This window comes from Temnothorax longispinosus, chromosome 3, assembly GCF_030848805.1.
Source record: "Temnothorax longispinosus isolate EJ_2023e chromosome 3, Tlon_JGU_v1, whole genome shotgun sequence".
NCBI classification, from domain to species: domain Eukaryota; kingdom Metazoa; phylum Arthropoda; class Insecta; order Hymenoptera; family Formicidae; genus Temnothorax; species Temnothorax longispinosus.
Genome location: NC_092360.1, coordinates 19,450,617 through 19,474,358, shown reverse-complemented (window position 1 = coordinate 19,474,358; position 23,742 = coordinate 19,450,617). Strand labels below are relative to the sequence as shown.

Here is a 23,742-nt window from a genome sequence, read left to right as displayed (position 1 = left end):
ATATCTTCGGTCAATTCTACGGAGATAAGTATACAGATAAGTATAGATATATAATAAATACCTTTGGTAATTTTTTGGTGGACATGAATATATGGATAATATGAATATGTCTGGTAGATATCTCCGCTAGTTATTCGGACAATATATCTTAATTAGTTAATATATCTCAATATCTTAATTAGTTTAGTATATCGTAAAGATACCACGAAAGGACATATATCCATTAGATATTTTTTTAGAATTGAGATATATTCAGATTCGAAATTAGGATTGTAAATTGTAAATAAGAATTTATAAACAAGTTATAAAGAAACAACGAATAAAGTATAGGTGAAAAAATGAGAAGAGAAGAAGGAAAAAGAGAGAGAGAGAGAGGGGGAAAAAGAGAAGGAGCAAGGAAGACAACGAGGCATCACCCAGCAAAAGAAACATGTATAGTGCAAATATTTTATTATTTAATTATTATCTCTATATCACATAAAATTAATTACATATTTCCGCAACAGTCGTACAGTCACCACCATCCATTTTGTATTTTTGTAACTGATATAATACATATACATTCCGTCGCGATAGTATAGAAAATTCAGATGCATTGTATTTCCGATGAGGTTCTATATTCAAAAAAAAGATTTGTTTACGAAAGATAAAAGATGATTTGATTATAGAAAAAGCTCTTATATTTAAAAAAGTTTTTTTATAATAAACTTTTATAATAAACAAATTATATTAAATTACAGTTACTAATGGCTTACCTTATAAGAAAAAAATTTGATTAATTGTAAAAAAAATAATTATTTAAATAGATATATAATAAAGTCTAATCTTTCCTGGGTTTCATACAACATCTTTCCTTTATTGCGATTATATGTTTCGATCGCTTGTTCACGCATTTCTTCCCATTCGATCAATTGTTCAAATATAGGACATGCATAATTTGGCGAACAATATTCAACGGCAAAGTTCAATGCTGATTCAACTTTCTCGTCCCATCGAACTTTGATGCACAATACCAACCAAAAAAACCTGCGAAATATATGCGCTTTATAATGCGCGTTGAACAATTGTGAATTAATCTGAATAAAGATATGCATATTTACTTTATTTCACAATTTTTGGAATCAAGAGCGTAATGATGAAGAATGACTTCCAGTTTTCTTATGGTCAGTTTCTCATAACATTTATATAGATAGTGTAGTAATATCATTATTTGAACGTCACTAGGGGAGTTTCCATCAATTAAGAGTGGTATATTAATGGGTTTATAATCCCAGTTGACCCATTCTACCGTTAAATTGCCAATATTTATTTCCAATGCGGTAAATTTCGACAAGACAGGTGGGGAAGGGACAGTGTCGAACCACTCGTCCCATGCAACACCATCTAATAACTGAAAATAACATAGAAGTCATTATTTCTAATGCTAAAAATATATGAATACTGGTAAAATTGTAGTTTGTATGTATATAAGAGATGTTACCGCCTTTTTGTTAGAAAAATATTCATATAAGTAGTCCTTCCAATTCTTAGTGTTTATACTTTCGTACTTAAATTTTTTAAAGTAAGATCTAAGGAATGGTTCGAATTCTGAAGGTCCTCCTAATATATTCTCTAAATAACCTAAGAGCATACACCCCGTTTCATAAGGCACATAATCAGTAGCTTCATGGGGCGACGTATTCGTCAAATTGGGTAATAAACAATCTAGCATGTCCACATTTCTGAATTTTTCAATCTGTAATATAATTTCAGAAAATATCACATTGCACTATAAAGAATTCAAGAAATGGGTTTGCGTTTGTATTTATTGCGTATACAAAGTAAAATATTGTCAATTATTAATATTATTTATTACTTCTAATCAAAGTACTATACTTTACCATATTCTTTAGGTCACGGATTCCTATCTTGTCCAAGAAAGACTGCATGGCTTCACAGTCTTGCAATATTCGGCAATAAATTTTCCTGCCAATAAAATTGCTGAAACTCCTATTCAGCCACAAATGCTCATAATTCGAACATGTAACTAAATTTCCTGCCCAGCACTGTGAGATGTTCAGAGCGAATTTACTGAGACGAGTACGATCTCCGCCAAGTATAGTTGACGAAATAAATGTCACGCATGGACATTCTATTTTGAAATGGGCGATACTTGGAGGAAGCACGCATATATCGTATCTATGACCTAAATATATACAATATTATTTTAAATGAAATATAACAATAAACAAAAAAAGATTGATAATGCACAAAAATAAAAATTTTTAATAATAATAATAATAATATAACATAAAAAATAAACATATCAAAATAATTTTAAAAAGATTTTTAAAAGTTAAAAATTTTTAATTTAAATAAATAATAAAAAAAAACTAGTCAATATTTTACCCCACATATAAGGTCCACACAGACTTTCGGCAACTTGCAACATGGTTTCAATCCCGTCCGAATAAGAAGTATAATCTATATGTTCATTAATAAATTTGCTTTCGGCAAATAATTTGGTCTTATCACTAATATGTATTGTCTCTAGTAAGCCCACAGCAATAATCACTGCATAAGGTGGTACACGGTTACTTTGAATGAATGTATATACGTCTAGATCTAGATTATTGTTGTAGTCTACATCGTGCAAATAAGCGGACATCAAAACTTTGTATCTTTTTGGTACTGAAATCTAAAGAAGTTAATATGTTAATAAAAATTGAATAGATTTTAGTTGAACTGAAGCAATTTCTAAGAAAATATAGTGTCATTTACATTTAAAAGTACACTACCGCTTATTAATTTCAATACACCCCCAGATTCGTTGATTTCTCTATGAAGCATGAACATGATACGTGTATTTTGCACAGAAATGAATGCACTTGCTGTTATAAACACTTCACTTGCATCACTTTAGGTTAAGTGACCTTGTGCGCGTATTTTCTTTATTTCCAGAGATCAGACACTATCCGGCTATTAGCCCCGTTTTTTTTTTTTTTTTTTTCCCGAAAACTACAGTTTTCAAGAATTTTTATATAAACAATATATAAAAATACGATGCATGCAAGTGTTGAAAAAGTTTATAACATCAGGTGCATTCATTTCCGTGCAAAACACACACGTATCATGTTCTTCTATTACAGAGAAATCAAAGAATCTAAGGATGTATTGAAATTGATGAGCGGTATTATAGTGTATTTAATTTCCTTTTTACTAACGCGTCCCATTTCTTCGCAAATTTTTATTACTTTTAATACTAATGCAGTCAATAATAATCAATCAAATATCATAGTTTTCATATAAATAAATATGAATGCTAAATGCATACAAATACTACTTGTATTTAACTGTGTTGAAATTCTTACCTTAGCAGTGTAAATAATTTTGACAGATGGGGTGTCCTGGCAAGGAAACCATGCTCTAGCGTGAATTAGCTGAAAAAAATCAAGATTTTTATACATTCATGATTTTCTACATTCATGTAGAAAAATATCATTGTTTATATAGCCAGCGTACCTTGTTATTAGACAATAAGAAAGGATATAAACCATCAGCAGTTTGCTCCGGTGTTAGCCAATATAATGCAGGAGAGTTTGTACTCGTTTTATATTCAATTTGAATCATATGTCTATTATATCTAAATCTAAAAGTATCATATTATGGGTATATTCGATTTTTACATCAATAATTTTTAATAAATACATATTTCTCTAAAAAAATATTATATTTACTTAGATTTATAAGTAGTATTAACACTACCAACATTTTGTGGTATTTGTATGGAAAATCGACTTCCAATGTATGGAGCATGACCATTTTGAATACGATGATCGAAATCATCTTCAACACGATAAATGAAAGGTGTTCCATCACTGCCTGTGACACTTAATACATCAAGTCCGAAGCTATCTAAAATCTAGTTATTCAATATTACATGTTAATAAACAGTCAAATTTTTTGCTCGATATAAAAAGGATTGTCCGCTCACTATCTCATTAATTGAAGGTTTCCATTCTATAAACAAATGCGCTGTTCCTTTAAGAACTCTTTGGTTGAAATCCACAGTTAAGAATAGATTGATACTGACCACACGTGCCTCTTCTTATAATTAGGAAGATAGAAATTAAAATACATACGTAATGAGTAATGATAAATGTAATAGTACATGACAAAAAAATGTTATATTTTATTAAAGATCATAATAGTAATTATGCGATATTATTCCTAAAATACAAATAATTTTTAGATTTTTATATTAAATACAATATGTTTTATACATTTAAGAAAATTTACAGAATATTTTCACAGTTAATTGAAACTGAGAGAATAATTCAATTTTGAAAACTTTAAATTAGTAGAGAGCTAAATATATTATATGTAGCAATTTCGTCTTTCAAACATCTTTATAAATTACGAAAACATTCGATATTTTGTTATATTATCTTTAAAATAAAAGAATAAGTATATAAATTTGAAGTTCTTTGTATTATGCTTATGTAGCTAATCACATAATTAAAATACCTGGTCTCGCAAAAGAGTGTGAAGTATTTCTTGAAATACTCATTTTGAGAGAGTCACGTTACAGCCTTTTCAAACGGCTTGCAATAACAGATCTTTATGTCTATTATACTCACCGCATAAAGGCACAGTGTTGCCTTTAACTTCTATCACTTTCTTTTGTTTGGTAACATGTTTATTAAAACGTCAAAGTGACTGTTCAGTGTTCGCATATAAACATTTCAAATCCATCGATTTCTAAAGAATAGGCACGTTAAATCGATACTCGAATGTATCGAAAGTCTCGAAGTGTTAAGGCTCAGTCACAATGAGAGGAATGGAATAAGGAATAAGATAAAGGAATAAGGAATAGAGAATGTCGCATCTCACTTTAGTACACGTACATTAAAGTGAGATGCAACATGCCTTATTCCTAATTCCTTTATCTTATTCCTTATTCCTCTCATTGTGACTGAGCCTTTATGGCTCTTTTCCGCGATGCCGATTAGTTAAAAAATAATGCATGGTTTTGTCAGTAGATGGCGACATGTATTCGATTCGTCAGCTGATCGCTGATCGCGCATCGCGCCGAATAGAACAGTTTTCGGAGTAATTCGGAGGAGTGACGTTTAATTAAAGTATTGTTTTTAATATTTTAAACATATTGAGTAACGCAACTGTGTCGTACAAGAACACTTCGGGATGGAGCCGCAGGATATTTATTACAACAAGGCTGAATACGTTGAAACGGTAATGGTTATTTAAGGGAATTGAAACGTCCACATTATTGAAACGTTTACCAATATCTGGAATTGGAAAGAAATATTATAATTATCGTTAAAAGATACATACCATAGAAATGACTTGACAAATTTGATCGTTTAGCGACGCTTCTCGCGATCCAGATATACAGAACGTAATACATAACCTCGCTTTTTCGCTATCTCAGGCCTCCGGAAATAAAGTGAGCAGGCTGACGGTGTTGTGCGGCTCGCAAAACATTGTGCTGCATGGAAAGGTAATAGTGCAATCTGACGCTATCATTAGAGGCGATTTGGCCAATGTTAGGACGGGTCGTTATTGTATCATCAGCAAGAATGCCGTCATTCGACCACCTTTCAAGAAATTCAGCAGAGGGCAAGTGAAGTTTTTTATTATATTAATATATGCACTACACACTGAGGCCCAGTTTCACCAACGTCGATTAACTGTAACCTTCGATTAAACTAACTGTCTTCCTTAGAAAGAGACGAAGAGTGAGTTTAATTAAAAGTTACAGTTAATTGACGTTGATGAAACTAGGCTTGATAGTTCTAATCTTTCTATAAAAGTTTGAGGATACCAGCTTATAATATCGAGACACAGTTTGCAAACAACTCGACTCTTTAATACAATTACGTTAAATTCTAAATTCTAAGAATGATAAATTTTGTTTAGGGTTGCCTTCTTTCCTCTAACGATGGGAAATCATGTGTTTGTGGGAGAGCGGGCAGTCGTGAACGCAGCGTTGGTTGGTTCTTATGTTTATATTGGGAAGAATGCCATAATTGTACGTATAACGACTTTTACTTGGCATATTGAGTGAATACAAGCGCGGTGCATTCACAATTAATCATACTTGTCTCGCTATAGGGTAGGCGATCTGTTCTGAAGGATTGCTGCTACATTGAGGATGGCGCAGTCGTGCCACCCGAGACCATCGTGCCGTCCTTCACTCGTTTCGCTGGCAGTCCGGCGACGTGTGTCGAAGAGCTGCCCGAGTGCACACTGGATCTCATGGTAGACTTTACGAAGAATTATTACGAGCATTTCTTACCGGCGCGCGTTTAATGTTTATTCATTTGTACATGTATGCTAATAACTTATAGTCAAGAGAAAATTTATTCTTTTTAAATGCATTATATATTTGTGCTCTGCACTCAAGATGAAATAAATATATAATCAAGTATCGCCTATGCGTGACAGAAAGAGATAAGAGAAGGTAAAGCAGCTATAACTGAAAAGAATAGATCTAAGATCAGTCGTATAAATTTTTTAGAATTAATGTATAGATTTTGTTATATTTTTGAATTATATATAAGAATGTTCGAATCAAGAGTCTTGTTTGTAATTTAAAATCAAATTCCTTGTACATAATTATTCATATATGTATCGTAACCTTGAAGTCGCGGCTGATTTTGACTGTAAATCAGTGTAACTTGTAAGATTATTTATTTATTGTACTTTTGTATTATTGTACTAGGCAACTGATTTCAAGATTGTGTACGTAATGTCATAAAAGAAAGCTCGTAAGATTTATTAACCACATGCATTTATTTTACGAGTAATCTATTTCACACAGTGTTTTGTACATAAAAGGAGGTTGTTGAAACCTTATTAAAGGAATAGAAATGAATATATATATGTTTCCTAATGGTAATTATTTTAAATGGGATTAAAAATGACGATACATTAAAATGACGTTGACTCACGATTCACCCTTATTTTGCTAAAGGATACAAACATCCAACAGAATGATAAAACATGTCTTTAATAAAGTTTTTAAATAAAGTTTACAATTCAGTTAAATTTAGTACAGGAAACCAGATGCCTCTTAGTTTCTGTCGGACTAATGTACATTTTTTGCAGGCACTTAATCGAGGTATACCAAGTCGGTTTCTGCCCTTGACGTTTCTATTATCGCGCATTTTTTTGCGCGCATAGTTTGCCTGCAAAAGAAAATGTAACAAATAACGCAAAGCATGGTAACGATGTCCCTCTTAAATCTTACCTCTTGTGCCACAGCAGCTCGAGCGCAAGCACGATTACAGCGAGGAGTATTCCGTAGCCCATTGTGATCAGCGCGAAATCACATTCCGTGAAACCGATAGTGATAAAGCTGGTCTGACTCGCACATACTGGTTTCCTCGTATACAAGCGATATTCTTCGCGATATTTAAGTCCGTATTCTCGTAATTTTAGAGCTCTGAAAACATATAAATCCTGATTAGTGCTGAACGTTCTGAGAATTATTATATCATGAGGTGGTTATTAATTCGTATGTGTATGCGCATACAGTACACAGAAAAAAAGTGTTAAATTATATTTTTGTATATAACCAAGAATCTATAATCTTATAAGAATTTCAACTTTTTATTTCAACTTTTTTTTTTTTATTAAACTACATAAATATATACCTTTACTCGTTTTCTCTCTTCGCGCCGTTTAACGTAATTTAGGTATATCTCGTTTCAAGATTACAGATTCTTGTTTATGAGTCTTAAGTCTTGAGTCTTGATTTAACTTTTTTTTTTCCTGTGAACGTTCTTAAAAATAACGCGTTAATAAAATCTGTTTTGATGTTTTTACGCTAGACTTGAAATTTCCAGGAAGTTTTATGAAATTTAAAGTTTTGAAGAACTGAAGATCCAATTGTGAAGACAATTCGATTACTATTTACCCAGTTTTTATTATCTCTGAGTAAGGCGATTGTTCTTGTATCACGAGAAGCGGATATAAAACTTTTAGGTAATCGATCTCAGTCAAACCGCATTTCTCCTCCTCGAAGTACGTGTCTTGCATCAATTGGTATACCGTACCGATCTCGCCTTGAAATGCAAAGAGTTCATTTCTTATGCGACGCACACCTTCTTCTATGGACATCCAATTAGATTTTCGTCCTTTCGGCTCGATTCGCTGTTCCAGGATCGCCTTTCTAACGGGATCTTGAAAAGACTACCATCCCACATAAAGAACTAATTTGTTTCTTGCAATTATCTCTTATATACTACTAATAATTTTGACACCGTAATAAGCCAAAGTATTTAATAATATATTATATATAATAAAAGTTTTTAAATTATATTAATTTTTTCGCAGTTTCAATATACCGACCTTGGAAAAATATCTATTGTACACTACGTCCTGCGCGCCCAGCTTTAAAGGACTGTTTAGGAGATGCGGAAGAGTTTTGATAGAATCCGTGGTAGATTGCAGCAAACCCACGATATTTGCTGTATAAGACGCATAGAGACTCAGTGAGGCCAGCAACAGCATAAAGGTGACGATTCGAGATGAAATTCTGTGTGGCTCGTACGCATATCCTGCGGGAATACAGAAATTTTATAAATTTTATATTGAAAAAAAAATGAAAATAATTTAATTTGTATAACATTCGCGAAATAATAAGCGTTTACGCGGTCGAAGAAGATGAGATTTAGTCGTAAGAAATTTTGTAACAACATTCGAGAATTTAAGTATATTATCGATTAGATTAGCGTTAATTGTTTCTCTACCTTGCTGAGAAAATGCGCCTAAAAGAATGAGAAGATAATCGCTGATCGTTGGCTTATTGGGCTTTTGATTCCAGTCGGTTGCCGATTCTGCCATTCTGTCGCGATAATTTTCCCATTGGATTGTTAAATAGAGCAGACAGAAGACCAGAGTGAGAAACACGGCAATCGCTATCCAGACATTTCGTTGGAAGGGCAAGATAAATATGTTGCTCACGGTCGACAGTAAAGGCCGTCGAAATACGAAGCGCGAGCTGTGTAGATTTGTACATTAGCCATAAAATGTCGATAACAATATAATAATAAAGGGCTATAATAAAAAGCTAAAATTTATAGCAAGTTTAATAATCTTTTTAATCAAGTCCACATTTAAAAAATAAATTATAAATGTAAATATAAATTATAAATTAAAAAAATTATAAATAACTGAAATTTTAATTATTTCCTGTTTCTTCTTAATGTTGCCTTTGAAAAGACATAGAAAATCAACTTAAACTACGTTTCAATTTAATAAGTAAATAATTCTTTTACCAAGTATGTGTATACAACTGGATATATTGTACAACACCGATACGTTCCGGTACGAGAAATGTAGCGGTGCCGCCGATATCGATCTCGCGCCGTTTTAACATCCCGATCATTCCATTCCAGGAACCGTTCTCGGCACGATATCCCCAGCTATTCGTGACTTCGAAACTTATCCTGTCGTATAAACCAAAATATAGAATTTTAACTCGGTGGTTAACGCATATTGCATCTCGTTTCCATGAACAAAAACAACAAATTGCTTTTTAATTAAAACTACAATTATTTGAATTTATTAATAGTTTTTGTCAAAAATGATTTCTCAATTTATGTTAAGGGAAGATGTATAGAAGTCGGAGTAAAGAAGTACCTATATAGAAATTCGGATGATAAAAAATCGCTTTATCTTTAATTAAATATTTCTGTGTATTTATATTATTACAATTGATAACCAAAGAATTAAAGAATTATGTCACAATGTTTACAGACTTTAATGAATTTTGGATTTTAATCAGCCGATTAGATACGAGTAAATACGATAATCGTGCAATTTTTATCAGTTACGATAATTAATAAGTATGTCATGTGCTTATTTTATTATAAGTCGCTCCATTTACGCGTCTGATTATGCACCGTTGCCCGGTTAAAAACAAATTTATCACCGTTTTTTGACAAGTTACACTGTAATCGCCTGATCACTTCACTGCGGCCTCGTTAATTAGCCTTGAGCTCGAATTTTATTACGTCGTTTTGAAGCTCACACACGATTTTAAAATTGGCAAGATAATTCGTTACAAATTATTGCGCCGTTAAATTTACTTCACAAACTTCCTAATGAGATATTTGAACGTTGGTAATACGATGTCGAAGAACTCACGTTGCATTCATCCGGTTCACCAAATGCAGTATCCAAGGATAATTAGCCTTTGTAACAGGATCTATGGTTTTATCCTTGAAGTCCGTCAGATGATTGACTGTATTGGGGTCCGTCATCTGCAATTGCGATAAATCTTGAAAAAAATATATCTTTTCTGTTAAAGAAATTTTTAAAATTGCGGTTATAAATCACGGCGATATTTTCGATATTTTATTATGAAAGTGGTTAGTATTTTACTCGCTCTGCTTTTCGTTCAATACAGCAATATTACATGTTACACACATGTTGCGTTAGCTTGCAAATAAAACGCTTTGACAACGTGTCGTTGATAATGTAAGTAAGTGCATTTTCTTGCATGATAAACGATTTGTAGTACATTTATTCAAAGTACCACGAGACAGGATTTAAGAGGCGTCTGCTGAAGATCTCTTCTTCGTGCTGAGGCCACATCGAGAGTCCTCATTCGCAGACCGCTCTTGATCGTCCAGTTTCCACGATTTTCCCATATCACACCTCGCTGCGGACTTGGCCGATATACGGACAATAATTCGAGAAAGTCACCGTCGAATCTTCGCGCGAGGACCACATCACTGTCAGGGTAGATCGCCAAATCCTCGAAGATTTCCAACAAAGAGTCGTCATGTGTGAACGTTAAATTGGCGTTATCGTCGTTGTCAATCCTTTGTCGATCTTGAAAAAGCAGCCACTTCGTCGGAGCGACGAACATTCTTTTCGAATGTGCCTGTCATTTCATATCAGATACCGACCATGATAAATTAGAAGATTGATACAAAACATAATAACGACGAAATTGTTTGTGCAATGAGTCTCATCAGTCGAAGTGTCAGCGAAATATATGAAGATAATTCTCTTAATTTTCTTAATCGCCTTATTTCAAGATTTATAAATAAATACTTTCGTCTGCTTGTACTTTTATTCGTAAGGTATACTTATAGCGGACATAAATACATATATGTTACCTGTCGTAAAACATCGATGGCATAATCGCAATCCAAATCCAACACGTACAGGTTTTGATGTTCTAAATTATTGTAAATTTTTGGATCAAATTCCTCGTAGAAGTTACGAATGTTGTGCGTCAAGTAGTTGCTCGACAATATTTTCGATAATTTGATCGTGTCATCTGCGAAAGGATATACTTAATTCGACTCCGATAAATATCTTTTATGCGTTATCTTTATTAATATACAAAGTTAGATATTATTGCATTACATCATGTACAGTGGAAATAAGAAATTCTGCATCCAGAATACATATATAATATATTTATTTATTTATAAGTTAAAATTTTACTGAAATAATTCAACTAATTAATGTTTCTCATTATTATACATGACGAATTATGACACATAAAATAATTTAAAAATTTTGTACAAAATGAAAATTGCAGCGAGTTCGATATCAATATAATCGCAGAATTTGTTTAACAAGAATAGCCTAAACAAAGTTAATACGTAAATCAGTGATATTTTAATAGTTTGTATGTCAATGTTTCAAATCCTTCTTAAGGCACACCTAAACTTAATTGCGGGCGAGTTACGCCCGACTAAATGCTGAACACAATTTTTGTAACTCGCATTGCAGTTAAAAATTCCTCCTCTTCCTTTTCTTTTATCTTTTTCCTTATCTTTTTTTTTTATATATTTTTATAATTTTTTTTTATACCGCTTCTTCAAACTAATTAAGAGAGGTATGTGGAACAGATAAATCTACATATTTGGTCGTTCAGTGACGGATCATGAGATAAATAAAGCTACCTGAATGATGGGCAAAGTGTTAAAATGGAAGTACTGTTTTATGTGTGCTGCATATCAAAGAGAAATTGACCTGGAAGATCGAAGTTAAGTAATCTTCCAGAAAGGAATGTCTATAATTTTCAAGTGATTCTTGGAAGAGATCCTTTACTTATCGAAGTTTCGATCATCCAAGAACGTGGAATGTCTTGAAGAAATATGTGCCTAAGGACCTTTATAGTTTGTTAGGAAAAGAAGATACGGACGTAATTGATGGGTGAACAGTTGACTATTTTTCTTAAGGGTCACTTATCTGCATTGTTATCCCACAAGAATCTTTTTCTCTTTGGCTTTTTTATGTTTTCTCGTTGTTAATTTAAAGAAAAGGAAAGAGAAAAAGAAGAGAAGGTTGAAGTACATCGAGACATTTATCTTACACGTAACTTCTTTCTAGTGTTACACGCCGAATTTTTTATTTTTTATATTTTGATTTAAGATATCAAAAGATAAGTTTTTCATCCAAAAAAATAACTGTTCAATTAACCGTAGCGCTTATGGTGTCTCATTTCTAATGATGGAATAAAATACTTCAGAAATAACTCATTTTTCCAAAAAATGCTTTAAACAAAAGTTTCTTAGTTTTAAAAGAAATATAAAATAGTAAGCTTTATATGTATAGTGTGCGTGACATAAACTATAGATTTTCAGTATTGGCAGTCCTAGGTAGCACATATTAGTTTCATATACGTTTTTTGAACGTATATATAGTTTCAACCGTAAAGAACCATTAAGAAACGTTTGAACAAAAATGTTTTTGAAACCATGATTTAAGAAACGTATTTTTTACGTTTTTACAGTTAATAAAAATACCTATTTGTTAAATTTTTCCTTTCAAAATTATAATTTGCTTTATCTATATATATAATAGCTTTAATAGTCTTTTTTGAAACATTTAAATTTATATTGCACTAATTATTATTGCACAAAATAAATCATTTTATCCATGCACATATATCCAGTTATTTACTTAAATTAATTTTGTTCTACCGGTCTTAATCTATTTGTCATCGGACAAATAGTACAGACCTTCATATAAAATGTATTTGTGCCTTACTTTTATCTCTCTTCCTTAATATTATCAGGAATTACCCATTATAATGTTTCTATACAAATTGTAGTACTGGTCAGTGATTAATTTCACATGGAATATTCAGTTCAGTGAGTATTAACATTAAAATACTGGCCAGTGATTTATTACACATGGAATCCTCGATCCAGTATTTCAGTACTAACATTGAAATACTCATCAGTAATTCAACACAAGTATTTATTACACAAGTATTTATCACCTAGTATTAAATGCTTTTTCATCAGAAATTTAATACTAAGTATTCAATACTCATCCTGTATTAAATACTACTTTCATAAATTACTGACCAGTAATAAAATACTGTGCAATAGTTGAATCACAGTGATTCAAGTACTAATAAATACTTAATTTTAGTATTATTAATACACAAAATAAGTATTTATTACTAACCAGTTAGTAATAATTTTTTTGTAAGGGATCTGAGCTTAGAAAACTTCCAACAGTTGCAAAATAAACGTTCTGCTGAACGTGGCCATTGAAAGAACATTTATACATGTGTTCCGTTTTGAAGAACTTTCTGAACTGGTGCACATCAGTAATGCAATTAAGTTAGAGTGAGACAAGTATATTTTGTTCCACTTTATAACTTATTGCACGAATGTGCCCCAGTTCAGAAATTTCTTCGAAAAAGAATAGACGCCATAGATGGGTATATGCATATAAAGCTTCTAGAACATTCTCACGCATGTCTCAAAGACGCCATAAACACGTTCAAAAGACGTAAAAAGTAGGAATTTTAAATGTCTTTATCTAAAATGTCTTTATCATTAAAATAAAACGTTTCTATAATAGTTTTTTAAACGTTATTTTATCGGAAAAGAAACGTTTCATCGAACGTTTTTTTTTCAAATGGACATTTTTACTCATGAGAAACGTTTCTAGAAATCGATTGTAAAACGTTTCGGAAAAACGCTTATAAAACATTTCTGAAACGTGTATGTGTTACCTGGGGTGAATATTGGAACACAGCTTATGTCAACCACTTTGTGATAGAGAATATTTCTATATATGCAACAACTACATTGAATAAAATTATTATAATTTTAGTTAATTTTATTTGTTATCTGTCAATTAAAGAAGCATTAACTAAAATTAAAAAAAAAACGAAAAAATTAAAAAATATGACATAATGTAAAATAAAAAATATTTTATATAAGATATGAAATATCTCATAAAATATTTATTTTTTGATCATTTAACCCTGTACAAGTGTTCAAATTTATTAAAAGATAAGATTTATTGAGATAATTATCCTAGATTTACACATTTGCACTTTAGGCTCTAGTTAATTCTTTTTTTCTTGCACTTTGATTTAATATAAAAGAGTATTCTTAATTTTCTCTATAGGTATTATTCTCATTTTTATGTATTTTATGTATTATTCTTCTTTTTCTCAATAAACAAACAATATAGAAATCATGAATACGAAAAATCTTGCCATAGCTGGTGCACAGTTGTAAAGATACTCTCGCAGGTGGAAATAGAATGGGCGTCGCGTTAACGATAAATCTTACGATAACGTCGTCGACGCGAGGTGACGCGATTACGTCAATGCCGAGTGACAGCGCGAGGATACACAAGACAAAGAGGATCATTCCGATCGCGCTTATCTCCGCTGACTGACTGCGGAGATCCTTCGAGATTGTAGGCAAAATCGATCAAATTCATGCACCATTTATCGTACCATAGTCTCTCCATGATTACATAGCGATTCCGCGTAATTCCGCACATTGTAGAATCGTGAATCCGCGAAGAAATAATGGGCAATCAAGATAACGAGCGTTATTACGACTGGTGAAATATTCAAGATAGACGTTAGACGCTGCTTAACGTATGTCAACAGATTATATACTTGGTATGGTGCTTCTCGAGGCACGATTTCGCCAGCTTTCCTCGTTCTCACGAATGCTTTTTTATCCCTCCGAATGCACTATTTGAGACGATAATGGTAGCGCGATATGCATTATGAATCCGCGAAGAAAGGCAGCTGGAAGACCTAGCCTACCTTCAATGTCACGTGTACGGCTTTCGAAGGATTATCTTTGCCCGTTTTCTTATCGTGAAACAAAGATTTGCACTCTCCGCATCTCCGGCGCGCATATTTGACGCACATGTTTGACGCATGTCCTCGTGTTGAATGGTGTACGTGATCATCGTATCGGACAAATTTATTTCACATTAAGCTACATTAAACGTCATTATATTTAAATTAAATATGATGTTAGTTTAAACGTCGCTATATTTAAATTAAATATGATGATAGGAAAAAATTCTTGATTAGGAGAATCTTATTTTTATATGTTTATAATAAAATTACTTAATGCAATCAAGTTCGAAAAAGGACGGTTTTATTTAACTAAATACTGGATAAAGAGATAGAAAAAACGTTCTGCACTAGAAGAATACACGTTTTTGCAGGTATCAATAATTTTTATCAAATATCATTGCAAAAACTTCATTTATTTATTTATTTTTAAGGCATTTTATGTTATAGAAAGAAAGTCTAAGACATATTCTAGAATAACATTATAATAGCTGCAATGCAGGGTAATGGTTGTAACAATAATGTAATTGTAATTGTATAAACAGTTGTAATTGCAGAATTTAATATGAATTATGATGTTTAATGTTTACATAATTTAAAGCAGCAATATTATATATTTTTTATTAAATTTTTGGTGATTATGATTTCAGTATGGAATATCATAAATTAGAAATAGTTTTTGTAAATTCTTTTAAAGCCCAAATGCACGAAACAAATAAATATTTATATCTATTTATTTCTCTTTTACAGTGCTAACAGTTGGATTCTATGACATATACCTACAATAAAACTTTTCCACGACACACGACGCTTTAGTGTGAGAGTTTCCATTTGAGGTGGGACAAAATCTGTGTAAATATTCCGTCATTCGAAACGTTCGACGGAAGGCTCGTCGCCCGCGATGAACGTGCAAAATTGCTGTCTTAGTTTTAGTCAGTCTGTACACATATACTACGCTACAATGCGATGTCATAAAGCGACAAGACTCGCTTATACTTATACCAAGACTGACTTATACGATCTGAAAACTTCCGTCCCATGTGCATCCAACATGGTCGTTTTAATCCTTTCAAGTATCGAGTCATGTAATGACGTTTTTTTAATTGCGCATCACACGTTCGATGCAATCACGTACATTAATTTACACACCTGCGTTTGTATTTATCTTACGGAAGAAAGGCGAACGTTGCATGTTAAATATTGTCGAAATTTACATGTTAATTAAATACTTTCTGAAACGGAATTATATTTAACGAGGATTCGACGGCGGGCCATAAGTTGACGGAAGCACTCGCATGTTAGTCATTATAAATTTCCAATTAACAAGAGAAAACACGCGCCAGAGGAAGCTTTTCACTTTTTTCGGATATTTCACTCATGTGCGAAATCGTGCAATGCTTATCGAGGAGATCGCGCGGCGGATCTCCGCAATTAAGGCGAAGCATCGTAATCAGCGAGCGAATTGTCGCGCAACCAACCGATATGTACAATCGCGTTGCAACATTTCACGTAGACAAAGGATGATTGTGCAACAATTTAATTCGTAATAGAACAGAGTCTCTCTAAAGGAGATAGCATCCTGTGTCGTAACAATTATTTTTGCATTCTTAATTCTTTTTTTGGTTTTATAATAAATAAAAAAGAAATGGATAAATGGTCTAAAAAATGTATGAATGACAGACACAGAAAAGAGTTAGAATCTTAACTCGTTGAGATTCTTTGATGGACTCGACACGGTAGTCGTACACGGAGAGAATTTTTTGTTATATTTTACCGTTAAATTCACTACAAACTTGGGACAACTTGGCAACCAAGGAATTTTTAAAATATACAAAAGACATTTTACAAACAACGTAATAAAAATTACCAAGCAGATTGGTAATTTTGGAAAAATTATTGAAATTTTATTGTATATTTTAGTAAAATTAATTCAACATATTTTATATTTTATTGTAATAGATATTAATATTTTTCTAATATGATAAATATTAATCAGAATAGCTCGCATAAAATTCTTCGCAATACATGTTGTCCCACAACTACCATAATTTTCAGGGTAAATTCTAAAAGAACATTTTCGCCGTGTGCCGTTTTTCAAGTACACGAAAGTTTCACAGATTGTCTTTATAATAAAGTATCCTTGGATAACAGAAATCGATTATCGCACTATGCATATTTGTTAAAATTAATTTTTCTTGTGAATTGCAAGGAGCTAACTATTTCGCACTTTTGCAGATTGTATTGTCCGGTCACGTGGAGACCGAGAGCTTGCTTACCGCTCGCATTGGCAGCTCGCGTGATTAGCTAGTGATTGACACGTGAGACGAGCCTCCTGCCGTTTTCTTATCAGCGCTTATTCACGAGATCACCAGATCGACATGGGCAAACACCGAATCGCACGTGCTCAGAATTAATCGTCCTCACACAACCGCGAATCCACGGAACGCGATTCAACAATCAGTTTTATTGCCGGTCTTTAATATTCCGCGTGAGATGTATGACTCTCGATTGCGATCGAATATTTCGCTCGCATACGATGATCCATTACGCAAGATAAGAGACTTCGTGGAAGCGATTGCGAGTTTCCCCTTTTGCCGAGAGACGTGTTCTCGTCACATTCTTATATGAATTTTGAGTTTATCTGTGAAAGTAATCTTAAGGTCATTTAAAAGGCGGAATTAGTTTAAAAATAACCATGCAATAATTACTAGGTATATAATTACTATTAGAAATTATATATTTCCTCGCTGTGTGTCGCCTTACCAGAATGCGCAGACTACTTCAAAACACTCTTAAGTAATCTTAATTGCAATGTTATCGCGTCAATGCCGGGGAATCCCACATTTTAATTCACTTAATTAAATGTAATAGAACAGATTCTCTCTAAAGGGAATTGCATTTTGTGTCGTAACAATTATTTTTGCATTCTTAATTTTTTTTGTTTTAATAAGTAAAAAAGAAATGGATAAATGGTCTAAAAAATGTATGAATGACATATGTACAGAAAAGAGTTAAGGAATCTTAACTCATTGCGATTCTTTGACGAACTCGGCACGGTAATAGTGAATATTTATTAATTAGAATTATCGAGACACTTACGGAGTTTCCAACGTTATCAAATATGGATTGACGTATCGATTTTTGTGCTCGCGCGGTGATAGCTGATAATCCAATCAGTTCTCTGATGCGATTGCGTATTATTTTGACCGTGTTTTTTGTACCGAAAACGAAATCGCAAGAAAGTCCATGTTCACCAGCCGGAAAGAAACTTCGCTATATGCGCGTGTCGGGCTTGATAAAATGGTTCGACTACAACACAGCTCGTTTACTGACCAAAGGAAAAAGGACGCGGGAACATATATCGCGATGCTACACTTTCTCGTCGCTCGAAACGTCGACCTGATAAAATTACGCGCGCGCTTTCGCCGCGGAAATTTTTTTTACGGCGCGACAAAAGTTTCCGCGAGGCCATACCGAGACCGCGAACATTTCCACAAATTACGCCGGGGTGGTCGTAAATGTATATGTAAATTGGTATCAGTGCAACCTGATAAAACACGCGCCGAGTTTATTCCATGAATCACGGAACGATCGTAACGTTGATAAAAATATAACACAGTACGGTTTTGTTGATAATTTTTATTCGAGATGTACCAAGATAGGCAATCGTGGAACGCGAGACATTTCGATAAATAGCAACATTGTAATAATATTCGCATTTATAATATTATGTATGTGATTGCAATTAAGTTGCGTGACGTATCGATCCTCATAAACTGATATCTTTAAAGCCCATCAATTCGCATCAATTGTAAACGTTAGAAAAATAATTTTTCCTAACGCGAGCGTAAAATAGGCCGCTTTTCGCGCTTGTTTTGAGTGAGCAAAACGATCCATTTCTCCACTAGTTGAAAAATGGAGCCATTTCTCAACTAGTGGAGAAATGAAATTGTAAAACAAGCGCGGCCTGTTTCACGCTCTTGTTAGGAAAAATAGTATGAACAACTCGTGGGAAGAGTGGTCGAGCCCAAATGAGTGTGATGGTCGCACTCGCTTCGCTCGTGCGACCAACTTCACACTCATTCAGAATCGACCACTTTTCCCACTAGTTGTACAATATACTATTTTCTTTTGAATTCGCAAAATGTGAAACGCGACAATGCCACTTACGTAATTAGCTGGCCGTTCCATCGCGTAGAAGGTACACGCTACCTTTATCATAAATGCGCCACGCACAATGTATTCAATCTCTTTATCGTCCGCGTCATTTGAATCGGTGACAATGTTAAGAACTGGGATTGGCGGAAGTGGAAGGGACAAATTGGCATAACTCGCTACCGGCTTGGTCTCGGCTGCTCGGTCGTGCCAGTTTGTCGACCCGCGAATGAGGCCGCCAGTGATGGGGTCTGTGGGTCACTCGAGAAGGCCCACCGATGGATGACGATGACGATGACGCGCCGCACCGCGCCGCAAATAAGAGGCTCCGAGAGTGTCACGAGAGTCATTACCTCGTGAACGAGTTCTCGTGCCGGGAAATGAGTTACGATTCCCCGGTGCGGAGAAGTAGTTCTCGTTAAGAGACGGCAGACGTGTCCGCTTTGGAATTTCTGCCCGGCGCGGCGACTTAGCGAACTCGTCGGCGTGCGTGTTATCTTTCCGCAAAACCGGCAGCACGGTAGAACCGGTGATTTTCCATAACGTTTTCCTGCACGTTTCGCCGTGCACTTCTGAAAAGAGCAATGGATAACGTAACTTCAATGAATTATTCTTTGCGATATTCTCTTTCTTCATATCTTTTCCGATGGACTCATAGCGACATTAGACAAAATTAATTTTTATATCGAATGAGATAATATGATAGAACACGTCGGATTAATCCTGTTTAGTGGCGGCAGCCGTATCAATCGTCTTGATTTGTTTGATACTCTTGTCCGATAATGTTCCGATTATTAATTATTTGCGATAAATATTGACGTAACTGTCTTGATGCCTCGTTTAGAATCGATTGCGTTCCTGAAATACGTCCGCTGTTGATTTATTTAATAGTGTCGCGGCAGGAATTACAAAAAGTTATGTTAAGCTTCAGCTTCTTATTTCCATACGTCAATAAATTTATCTGGCCACGATTAGCAATGATCGATTTTTGGACTACATCGAGTCGCGCGAGATTAATCACATCCGGTATCGTCGCGAGGTCGACGGTCTCGACCGTGTCTAGTACTGCAATTTCAACAGCAGTCATTAATCAATAATCATCCTGTAGTTCTTTCACAGCGTGGATAATTTATTTAGAGAAACACAAAGAAGGTCAACAAAGGACGGAATATTGCAATAGCTATTTTTTTTTCGAGAGACAAATAGTTGCGAGGTGAATCCTTTTGACGGTACCGGTCGACCTTGGCATTACGAGTAGATTCGGCGATACGCATCGTTGGCATCGATCATGGCCGCCTCAGAAATGACTAATATTATTCTTTTTTCAGACTTAAATGTTCAGCTACTTAATATATATATAACTTAATATATAATACTTAAATGTAATACTTAATGTAATAATATTTAAATGTAAATGTAAATGTAATAATATTTAAATATAAATGTTTGTTTGTTATAACTGTTCAAAGTTAGCTTATTTTGCCGCACGAATTATTCTTGTAGTTGCGTTTTAGTGATAAAAGAATGTTCGATAGTAAGAATGCTGATAATTATAATGCGGCACGATTGATAATAAAAAGATATGAGTTTCGATTAGCATATCGGTTTTGTTATTACTGCTGTTGCTCGCAGACGATTTCTGAAAGCGATATTGCGAGTATTTGAAGAGTAGTATTCTCATGTAGATATTATTTACGTGTTTTGCAATCGACTGGTTAAAATTCAATATCTTTTGCATTATGCAATATGAATTATGAAATAGGAATATGAAATAAATTTTATAATGATGATACATTGTGAAAAACTGAGAGATCTGAATATTTCCAGTAAATGGTCTTGGATGTAGAAAAAAAAAAATAAGTTTAGAAACAATTTTGCTAATAATCTATATTTTTATGTCATATATATATAGAGTGTTTCTTAATTTACTTTCTAATATTCTACGAGTTGATTTTTGAGATTATTTTATGAAGAAAAGTTAATAAAAAATCATCTCAAAAGCTTCGTTTCAGAGATGCAGGATGTTAAAAATTCTATAAAATTATAGTTTTTTTCCTAATAGCTTCTAAATGGAAAGAGGTTTCTTTTTCAACCTCACATAAATAGACAGAATAAAAAGGTAGTAAATAGATAGAGTAGGGGCCACTTCGACCAAGCTTTGATTAATTTAATCGTTGATTAGTCCATTGGAAATGACCAATCACATTTGCCAATCTGCTTAATGAGAAAATACGATTGGTCATTTCTAATGGACTAATCAACGATTAAATTAATCAGAGCTTGGTCGAAGTGGCCCTAAGTATTACTTTTATTTTTACGTATAATTGGCGTTTTAGTTGGCAACTGAATTTTGTCTAATTGTTTTTGAAAGAATTAAGGTACAACTAATATAAATATAAAAAAGCATGTTACACAAATAACTATATTACAACCTTTTTTAAAGAACTACTAAGAAAAAAAAATGATAATTTTATAGAATTTTTAACAGTCTGTATTTCTGAAAAGTGGTTTTATTGAGATCATATGTTCGCATAAATTTTCCTTCATAAAATGATCTTAAAAATCAACTCCTAAAATATTGAACAGTACTTAAGAAACACTATGTATTATGTTATTTACCTTAGTACTCGATCAATTTAACTGATGTTACGTTTATGCTGGAGCATTAATCGTAATATTTTATTAATCCTAATATTTTTGGAAAAATCTATTTTTGAGTGTCATTATAAAAGCAGGTTTTAGACAGTATATAAGGTCTCTGCAAGAAGAATTGTTGTTAACAGCCATATTAGCTTTATCTTAAGAAAAGCAAACGATAGATATTTTGTATCGAAATTAATTCAATTATTAATGAAATACTTGGTTTGATTACACTTATATTTTTGAAAAATATTGTTTATAATTTTAATTAGGCACAATTAGGCTCAAATACCTTTTTCAATTTCTTGTGAAAGGTGTTTGAGCATTTGATTTAAGTGACATGTATTATATGGTCTTGAGTCGATTTTGAGCCGATTATAGTCGAATATCATATCTGCTGTTTTGTTATCACTGATAGTCGTGCTGAAAATATCGACTCTATCTCTGAACGTTGGAGCTACTCTTTCCTTTCCTTGACATCATCGCGTACGTGAAAGCGTTCAATTAAAGCGTTCAATGAGTGGAACAGATAATAGGACGGTAATTCGAAATTGCTGGCGCACGTGTGACACGCTTATTTTTCTCGTGCTGAAGAACACGGTGTGTAGTATCCATAATAATTAATAATCTGTATAGCTGCACTACGAAATACAGCCCGTATCTTAAGAGACTCGAACGACTTGCATTAATAATTTATCTATAACTTACTTGTCATTAAATGGTTATCAATCTTCTACTACATGTTCTAGATATTTTCGAGATTAAGTGAGTTAATAGAATATGAATAATGAAATAATAATAATAAAAAATAGTGATAATAAATTACTATCTGTTTTTTTTTAAATATTATTCAAAGGAATGATTTATCTTTTGAAAACTAGAAACATATTGCAAATCTTTACCTTTACTTATCTTTATTATCTTTTATCTAGTATTTGCTTTTGACATACGTTTAATGGGATAAAATCTCCTTCTGCATGTTTATAATCTCAAACGCGATCGTATCTCGTGTCATATTCTGACAAAAGAAAAATAACTAATTGAAATTAATTGAAGACTAAGATATATATTATCATTTGTAATAATTAATTTTTTGAATTTTTTATTTCAAGTTATGTTCTAAACACTTATGTTCTAAAAATATCGATGTCTCGTAACTTTAGCATTTAATCTCAAGTATATTATATTTTAATAGATTATCTTAACTTGAGCATTTATTCTCGAGAATACTTGTGTTATAGAGATTTATAATTTATGATTTCTCTGGCAATTTTGCTAAGAGAAAATTAACTCAGGTCGTTTAAAGAAATTTACAATCTAGGAAAATGGTTGAAGAATTTTGATTTATAATTAAAAGGTGTCACGTTTTTATTAAATACCAGATGCATTTTTTGCGAGAGAGGCAGCCTGATCTCACGCATCGCTCAAAGATTCACGAATAAAGGAAATAACGACAATTTCGAGACGCTCTGTACATATTTGCTCTCTGCACACCGGCGTGCATCTGTCTAAAATACGACGCGTCGTATCGCGCATTGGTTTGGCATCTGCCCCCTTCGGGACAGATTCCCTCGACGTCCCTCGTATCGTTGACACAGTTTATTCGAGACGATTTTACTTTTTCACGGAGGACTATTGTTCTCAGAGATACCTGATCGTTTTGTTTTGCCTTTTCAGTTTGTGGCTCGCTGATAGACAGGCAGGTGCGATTCAGGAAAAACCGCGCGTGAGAGAGAAGAGTTGGGAGCCGTGCCGCGCCGGTGGGGCTCCCACGGCGTGGTCTAATTGGCCGACATGCGCGAGGTGTTCGCCTCTAAGTGTCGCGAGTTCGGCCGTGTTTGTAA

General features: G+C 33.3%; 3 protein-coding genes and 1 long non-coding RNA gene across 9 annotated transcripts; 2 read left to right on the top strand and 2 right to left on the bottom strand.

Moving 5' to 3' along the window:
- Positions 1-433: 433 nt before the first annotated feature.
- On the bottom strand, positions 434-4,660 carry LOC139809755 (leukotriene A-4 hydrolase-like). Its single transcript, XM_071772916.1, has 10 exons — positions 4,620-4,660; positions 3,974-4,083; positions 3,717-3,901; positions 3,502-3,628; positions 3,351-3,419; positions 2,389-2,677; positions 1,881-2,185; positions 1,481-1,735; positions 1,101-1,390; positions 434-1,026 (listed from the first exon to the last, which is right to left on the bottom strand). The coding sequence occupies exons 4-10, from the start codon at positions 3,607-3,609 to the stop codon at positions 795-797; spliced, it is 1,548 nt and encodes a 515-aa protein (XP_071629017.1). The 5' UTR covers positions 3,610-3,628; positions 3,717-3,901; positions 3,974-4,083; positions 4,620-4,660; the 3' UTR covers positions 434-794.
- Positions 4,661-5,018: 358 nt separating this feature from the next.
- On the top strand, positions 5,019-8,480 carry LOC139809756 (dynactin subunit 5-like). Of its 2 annotated transcripts, XM_071772918.1 has the most exons (5): positions 5,019-5,232; positions 5,432-5,619; positions 5,920-6,031; positions 6,115-6,261; positions 8,341-8,480. In XM_071772918.1, exons 1-5 carry the CDS (start codon positions 5,185-5,187, stop codon positions 8,401-8,403), a joined length of 558 nt encoding a protein of 185 aa, XP_071629019.1. In that variant the 5' UTR covers positions 5,019-5,184; the 3' UTR covers positions 8,404-8,480. The 2 variants fall into 2 exon arrangements, with proteins under 2 accessions (XP_071629019.1, XP_071629020.1); XM_071772919.1 differs by lacking the exon at positions 8,341-8,480 and having other exon boundaries at positions 5,030-5,232; positions 6,115-6,784.
- Positions 6,994-23,680, bottom strand: LOC139809753 (ionotropic receptor 75a-like). 5 transcript variants are annotated; one of them, XM_071772913.1, is made up of 10 exons: positions 23,550-23,680; positions 11,136-11,299; positions 10,547-10,897; positions 10,156-10,271; positions 9,285-9,455; positions 8,757-9,007; positions 8,356-8,564; positions 7,922-8,196; positions 7,253-7,447; positions 6,994-7,190 (listed from the first exon to the last, which is right to left on the bottom strand). In XM_071772913.1, exons 3-10 carry the CDS (start codon positions 10,880-10,882, stop codon positions 7,115-7,117), a joined length of 1,629 nt encoding a protein of 542 aa, XP_071629014.1. In that variant the 5' UTR covers positions 10,883-10,897; positions 11,136-11,299; positions 23,550-23,680; the 3' UTR covers positions 6,994-7,114. The 5 variants fall into 5 exon arrangements, with proteins under 5 accessions (XP_071629014.1, XP_071629013.1, XP_071629011.1 ...); XM_071772912.1 differs by lacking the exon at positions 23,550-23,680 and adding an exon at positions 18,203-20,630; XM_071772910.1 differs by lacking the exon at positions 23,550-23,680 and adding an exon at positions 17,380-18,167.
- On the top strand, positions 14,936-17,477 carry LOC139809757 (uncharacterized). Its single transcript, XR_011731174.1, has 3 exons — positions 14,936-15,477; positions 15,854-15,955; positions 17,339-17,477. It is a non-coding gene; the product is annotated as an uncharacterized lncRNA (long non-coding RNA).
- Positions 23,681-23,742: the final 62 nt, after the last annotated feature.